At 58.7% G+C, this 6709-nt stretch overlaps 1 protein-coding gene across 2 annotated transcripts; it reads right to left on the bottom strand.

Moving 5' to 3' along the window:
• Positions 1–229: 229 nt before the first annotated feature.
• Positions 230–5171, bottom strand: ELF3 (E74 like ETS transcription factor 3). Of its 2 annotated transcripts, none has more exons than XM_012520987.4 (9): positions 5062–5171; positions 4491–4661; positions 3970–4191; positions 3668–3763; positions 3375–3491; positions 3191–3280; positions 2920–3036; positions 1696–1891; positions 230–1029 (listed from the first exon to the last, which is right to left on the bottom strand). In XM_012520987.4, exons 2-9 carry the CDS (start codon positions 4651–4653, stop codon positions 915–917), a joined length of 1116 nt encoding a protein of 371 aa, XP_012376441.1. In that variant the 5' UTR covers positions 4654–4661; positions 5062–5171; the 3' UTR covers positions 230–914. The 2 variants fall into 2 exon arrangements, with proteins under 2 accessions (XP_012376441.1, XP_012376442.1); XM_012520988.4 differs by having other exon boundaries at positions 2953–3036.
• Between the last annotated feature and the right edge of the window lie 1538 nt (positions 5172–6709).

The raw sequence follows: 6709 nt of genomic DNA, 5'->3' as shown, positions 1-6709 counted from the left end.
CTCAGTTGTAAATGGCCTCACCAGTTGCTTTGCTCTCCCTCTTGGCCCAGCTGTCGTGTCTGTAAACCCAACCGTCCTGCTCCAGGAAATCCATACTCAGCCCTCCTGTGCCTGCCTCTGCCCGTACCCTCAGCCCCGTAGAAACCCTGACTCTGTTCCCCTCCCCAAATCCTAGGCCCGCTCCAATCCGGAGGCCCAAATTTCAGTGTACAAGTAGCTAACACAAAGGTTAGAAAAAGTCCAGAAGGCACTTTATTGGAGGTATCTGCCTCCACTCACAGGAAGAAGGCCAGGAGCCCACCCTGGGGGGCTGGCATCACCCTCCCACCAGCCAAGGGCCTACATCAGCCAGTCTGGCCAGCGGTATTGGGTGGGAGAGGAGCAGGGAGAGGAATGTCTTAGAAAAAATAGATCTCTATGTACATCGACTTATTTATAGCACATAAATTAGGAGTGCTCTGACCCCTGCCCGCGGCGTCCAAGCGCTGAGAGGAGGTGGGAGCTGGTCCAGGGATGCTGGCGGGTCACGCTCGTCCTCTCTCACATGGTGCTCCCCTCGGGCCTCCCCTGGCCTCTTTGGTTCAGTCCAGGCGTCTGGGGGAGGAGGGTGCTGTCTGTAGCTGGCGCCTGGGATTGGGTTTGAGGCGGCGCCAAATGAAAGAAGCTGCTGTTGCAGCTACGCAGCCAACAGTAAGAGTCACTTCAAATACCAGGGCTTGTAATTCCAAGAGGAGGGCAGAGAGGAGAGGCCATAGCCCCAAATCCCAGGACAACAGTTGATGATAAAACCAAAATTTCAGCTTCTCTCCACAGAAGCAGGCGGGGAGCAGGCTGGGGCGGCTACCTTGCCCGCCTGGTCTTCCCAGGTCGGGGCCTTCATGTCATGAGCTTGGTCCCAGGTCCGGTGCAGACCCTCAGTTCCTACTCCCGACCACCTCTTCCTCCTTCCAGCCACTGGAGTTCTTGCCAAACTTGTAGACAAGCCGCCGGCCATCCACCCGCTCGAGAATCTCTCGTTTGTAGTAGTACCTGGGTGGGCAGAAGAGTGGTCAGAGGCGCTTGGGCAGGGGACAGCCTCCCACCTGTCCCCGACCTGCTGCCGTCCGGCCTGATTCTCCCTTCTCCCCACCTGCAAGAAGCTGCCTTTGCTCCGTCGTGCACTTGGTCTCTATTTGTGTCCAGGGTACCTGGCTCTGCCCTATTTCTTTGCCTCTTATGGCTATATCCTGGGCTTATCGTGAAACCACATGACTTCGGGGCTGGAAGGGATTCGGTTCACCTTTGTTGTACATAGGAGGAAACTGAGGCCCAGAGACAAGCAAGTTTAATTGCTTCGATGGTGGGATAGCCAGGACTTGAGGGTAGGCCACAGCTAATGCTCTTTCCGCTCTCTAAGTGCCTTTCTTAATACAAAGAAATTGTATTGTCAGCTAAAGTTTACAGAGGCTTTTCTATGTGCCAGGCTAATTTATGTTCATGTTATATTGTTTAATTCCACTGCTGTTATCTTCATTCTACAGGACTTAAAACTTAGGGGATGAAGCAGGGTGGGGTTTGTCTCTGTCCCTACAGGGCGATGCTGGTGGGCAGGGAATAGGACAGGTTTTGGGAGAAAAGAGGGAGAACCACCAGCCGTCCTGCCCCGGGTGCCCTGGGGGTCCGGCTGGGGCTCGAGGGTCCCGGCCAGCAGCTCACCTCATGGCACGGCTGAGCTTCTCGTAGGTCATGCTGCTGTTTTTTTTCTTTTGGCCCCACAGCTGGGCCACTGCCTCGGAGCGCAGGAACTTGAAGACGCCCTCATGCCTGTTCTCCCACTTCATGAGGCCCTCGTTGAGCTCTGGGTGGATGAGGATGTCTCGGATGAACTCCCACAGGTGGGTGCCTCTGGGGGCTACAAGGCCAGATTCCATCAGTCTGCGGGCCAGGATGTGCAGGCTCCGTCGTCCCCCTCAGCGAAAGCCAGCCCCACCCAGCCCAGCACCTGCGGACAGGCCTGCCCCGCTGCCCTCCTCGCCTCCCTGCTCGACAGGGCTTCCAGGAGAACCACGCCAGCCTTACGCAGCACGGATGTTTTCACTCCTTCAAATATTTATCAAATGTCTGACTGCGATGGACAGTGACTGACACACACCACTGCCAGGGGGTGAGGGGGTGACATACAGTCCAGTGGGGGCAACAGTTAAAAAGCAAATGCACCCGCAGGTAGTAAGAGACATGCTTGGCCAGTCCAGGCAGCACAGAACTGGCCCAGCCTGGGGGGCCAGGGAACAGTTTTTCAGAAAAAAATAACCCCGAGGACAAGAACAACACAACCAGGCCGGGTGTGTGTGACCGAGAACTCTCTGTGCAAAGGCAGGGACGCAAGAAAGACCAGGGAGCTCTGCAGTGGCTGGGATGATCCGCGGCTGGAGCGCACACGCAGGCCTGGCACACGTGGTGGACTCTGGCCGCTGGTGACGAATGCCTTAGTGGCTGAGGGGCCGCCCGCTCCAGCCCTGAGCCGGGGGAGTCAGGGGCCCAGGCACTCCTGGACCATCTATCCTCTTTGCCTGGAGTCTCAGCCCACTGTGGGAGCTTCTGGACCTTCCAAGCCCCCCCCCCCCAGCAGCCCCCACACCACCAGGATGTGCCAGCAGGCAGGATGGGCCAGAGACTGGAATGGGTGAGCAGGAAACCTGGCACCTCCAGGAGCCTCAGTTTCCCCTCTTCTCAGGGACCACCACCAAGCCAGGCCTGCAGATAGGTGGTGGCTGCTGCCCTCCCCCCGCTGTGGAGCACAGCCGCAGTGAAGGGAAGGTGGAGGGTGAAAGGCCAGTGCCAACGGGAGGAGGCGGGGCACCGCGGTGCCCAGTAAGCCCCTCCCTCCTGCCCCAGTCCCACCCCCGGACTCAGTGCGCACGGGGTGACCCCCGGGCTCACCGTGCTTGCTCTTCTTGCCCTCCAGACACTCACGAGACTCCTTGCTCAGCTTCCGGGGCCGGCCCCGCTTCCGCTTCCCATGCTTAGGGTCCCCCTTCTTATAGTCAGGAAAGCAATCTATGGGGAGGGGAGGTGAAAGCTCAGGAGAGGGCAAGATGTGGGGTGCGAGGGGAATAGTCCCTCTACAGGAACGCCCTGGGGGAGTGGGGTGCCCTCTGGGCATTGCAGGACAGGGCCCTCTCTCGGGGACCAGAAGGCTCCCCCCGCTCACCGCTGGGGAAGAGCTTGCTGTCGGTGGGATCCAGGTCCACGTCGCTTCCACCGGAGTCTGAGCAGTGGGAGCTCTGGGAAGCCCCAGTCCCTGGGGGGAGTCCAGAAGAAGTCAGAGTGAGTCCCTTCACCTGCCCACGGGGTGTGGGGGGAAGGAAGGTTGTGGTCCTGGTGCGGGCTCTCACCTGCCACTGAGACGTCAGAGCTGCCAGGGGAGGGGGCGCCTGCGCCGTAGCTGCCTGGGTAATGGGGGCTGAGCCGGCAGTCCTCCAGCAGCTCCTGGACGAAGGGGCTTCCCTGGTCTGGGAAGGGAGGGGGGCACTCAGAAAAGCGGGCAAGGACAGGCAAGGCTGCCCACAAGGTCTGGTGAGCTGCCCCATTGACATTTTTGTAGATAAGTGGGTAGGGGCAGAATTCTGGGGAGGGACACGGATGGGACAGGGCAGGCTGGGGGAGGTGGTAGGTGATGGGTTCTCACCAAAGGGGCCCGAGTCTCCCAGGGGCTCCTGGAAGGCCATGCCGTCCTTCTCCAGGAGCTCAATGATCCAGCTAAGTTCATCAGAAGAGCTGGAAGCTGGCAGAGAAGGAAGAAGGGGTCAGAGCCCAGGTTGCCTGAGCGGGGCCCTCACCCCTCAGGCTCTCTCCGGCTGGGCCCTCGGGCCTGGGGCTCCAGCCGCCCCCCCCCACAGCCTCCCTAAACTCAGCTCCAGTCCCAGCCCAGCCTCCCCAACCGGCCCGGGCCTCCTGGACAGGCAGTTGGCGCCAGTGGCCTGGACTCACTGAGGTCCTGCAGCTGGGCGTGGAGCTGGTCCCCCAGGGGCCCGAAGACCAGGCGCAGCTCCTCCAGGGCACAGCTGCAGAGCGTGGCCCCGTCCATGTCGCACCGCGAGAAGTCAATGGAGCTGGCGTCATACTTGTTCTTCTCGACTTGGTAGCTGATCCAGTCCAGAACCTGGGCCTTCGACCAGAACTGGGGCTGCTCTCCGGCCCAGCTGGCCTTCTCTGCAAGGGGCCAGATACAGCAGCAGGGTCAGCACAGGCCGCCCACAGACCCCGCAGCCACGCTTCTGGTGTCGTCGGAGCTGTATTAAGGACTGGGATTCAGTGTCCATTCCCACCCCACCTTCTTGGAGCACCTTCCCAGAACAGGGGCCAGTTACAGCCCCCCAGACTCCCAATCCTGGAATTGGTTCGGGTGAATTTCCTCCCTGTTTAAGTTCCCATTTATCCAACAGTCTCTTGGATGGATCAGCCTCCCCCCCCTCCCCAAGTCCTCCCCGGCCCACCCTGCCCAGACTCACCTGTGCCCTCCAGCGGCATCTGGGTGTTGCCGAGAGTCAGCACCAGGTCGTCAGCCCCAAAGGAGGCAGCAGGGGGAGCAGGGGTCACAGTGGGGTCCTCTGAGCTGTACATAGCACTGAAGTAGTTGCTAAAAACGTTGCTGATCTCACAGGTTGCAGCCATGAGGCTACCTGCGGGGAAAGCGCGAGGCTGGTGAGGGGCCAGGACCCTCTCCTTACCCTCCAGTGCCTCAGCCAAGCCTGGGGCAGCAGGAGCTGCAGCCTTGGTAGCCCCTAGGAGCAAGAAGGATCCGAGCTCTCAGAGCGAGGTGCGGGTCTAAGACCCTCCTGCTGCCGCTCCCTCCTCGGCCCACCGGGACCCCTGAGTGGGACTGGCAGAGTCCTGGGCACCTGTCCATCGCAGAGAGAATCCCCCACGCTCTGACCCTCAGGACACCCTCATCGCCCCTACTCTTTTCTCGGAGATTTGAAACAGCGGAGCTAGAGCGGACAGGTTCAGAACTGCAGACCACTAGACCCCTCCCTAATTCCCCAAGGCCCAGGCTAGGGAGCGTGGCAGGTGGGGTCCTACCGGAGTGGCGCGAGGTGCGGCGGGCAGGCAGGCAGGCGGGCTAAAGGGACCAGCGGGCGGGCGAGTAATCCAGGAGGCACAAAGCTCCGCCAGGTAGTGGTGAAGCGTCTGGCCACCTACCTCCCCCACCCCGCCCTAAATAGAGCGTGAGGGAACTCCTCCCTGGGGCCCCAGCTTTTATAGCGCCTGCCACGGCGGTAACCTGAGCTGGTGGCTCATTGGATGGAGGGGATTTCCTGGCCTTTAGACTGGGCTCTCGGCCTCAGGTGATTTGCATATTATGTGCCACTTGGCCCGGATCCTTGCAGGCGGTGCTGGGAAATCAGGCCCGGCTGGTTTAATGATTGTCAGAGTCTGTCATCCCGCACCCACTGGGGTTGGGCACAGGGCACTGGCCTGGGCGGGCGGTGCGAATGTCGCAGGGGTGGGCATCGGTTCTTTCGGCCGCTGTCTGGCTCAGGAAATTCCTCACAGGGGCCAGGCCGGGGCTGGGCTGGGCAGGGGGAGAGATGGGTAGGGGAAGCTGAACCCCGGGCTGAACTGGGTCAGAAGGCTGCAGCCGCTAAATGCCTGGGTATGAGATCTAATAGGGAGAGAAGTTTCCAAGGCTTAGGGATTTTCCCCACTGACACACAGGATTCCAGGCGGAGCCCGGGAGGCTCTCCTGGCCTGACACAATCTTGGGCTAATGGGTGGGGGGTCTCGGCCGGCTGGCTCAGCTCCAGCTTCAGGGCCCACCCACCAGCAGCAACTTTGTTGGCAAAGTTTTGGCACAGTCCTCTTTCACCCCCGACCCCATCCAAGCATCAGGGTGGGTGTGGTCACTTCTGGAGAGACCTGGATCTACTTAAATGTTCTTTCTTGAGCCCAATGGAGCCTTTCCGGCTTGGGACTGCAGAGGTGCTGGAATCCACATGGATATGTTTATGTCCCTTTATCTGATCCCCCATCTAATCACCAGTTTGCTCTACCCAGTCTACTAGTACCTGTTTGCTGCCCTCCAGTGGCCAGAAGCCTGACTTCATGAGTCATGTCATTCAAAGAAAAAAAAGGAACACTCAGTATTGATTTATTTACCAGGCACTCTATAATAGGACGCTTTTATCATATACTTCCAATTAATTCTCACAAAAACCCTTTAGGGAATGTACAATTATCTCCGTTTTCTAGACAGGAAACTGCAGCTCAGAGGGAGTTAAATGACTTGCCCAGGCCGCACAGAGATAGTTGAGTGGTGACGCTGAGACTTAAACCCAGGTATGGGAAGCAGATGTGGCTCAAGTAGTTGAGTCCTGCTTCCCACATGGGAAGCCCAGGTTTAGTTCCTGGTGCCTCCTAAACAACAAGAACAAAAAAAAAAAAAAAAGAGAGAAAAAAAGAAAAAATGCAACAAATGAAAAAACCAACTCAGGGAAGCTGATGTGGTCCAGTTGTTGAGTGCTGGCTTCCTACATACGAGGTCCCAGGTTCAATCCCTGACCCCTGGTACCTAAAAAACAACAAACAAATAGAGAAAAACAGGTATGTTGGATGCCAACACTGCACTCTCTCTACACCATCTGCCTCCGAGCTCGAGCTCTCACAGCTCCTTGGTTGCAGCCTCACTGCTGGTTGAAAGCAGCACACACACCCCCATGCCTGATTCTCT

The sequence above is a fragment of the Dasypus novemcinctus genome, chromosome 13 (assembly GCF_030445035.2).
Source record: "Dasypus novemcinctus isolate mDasNov1 chromosome 13, mDasNov1.1.hap2, whole genome shotgun sequence".
Taxonomy (NCBI): domain Eukaryota; kingdom Metazoa; phylum Chordata; class Mammalia; order Cingulata; family Dasypodidae; genus Dasypus; species Dasypus novemcinctus.
This window is presented reverse-complemented; position numbering and strand designations above follow the sequence as displayed.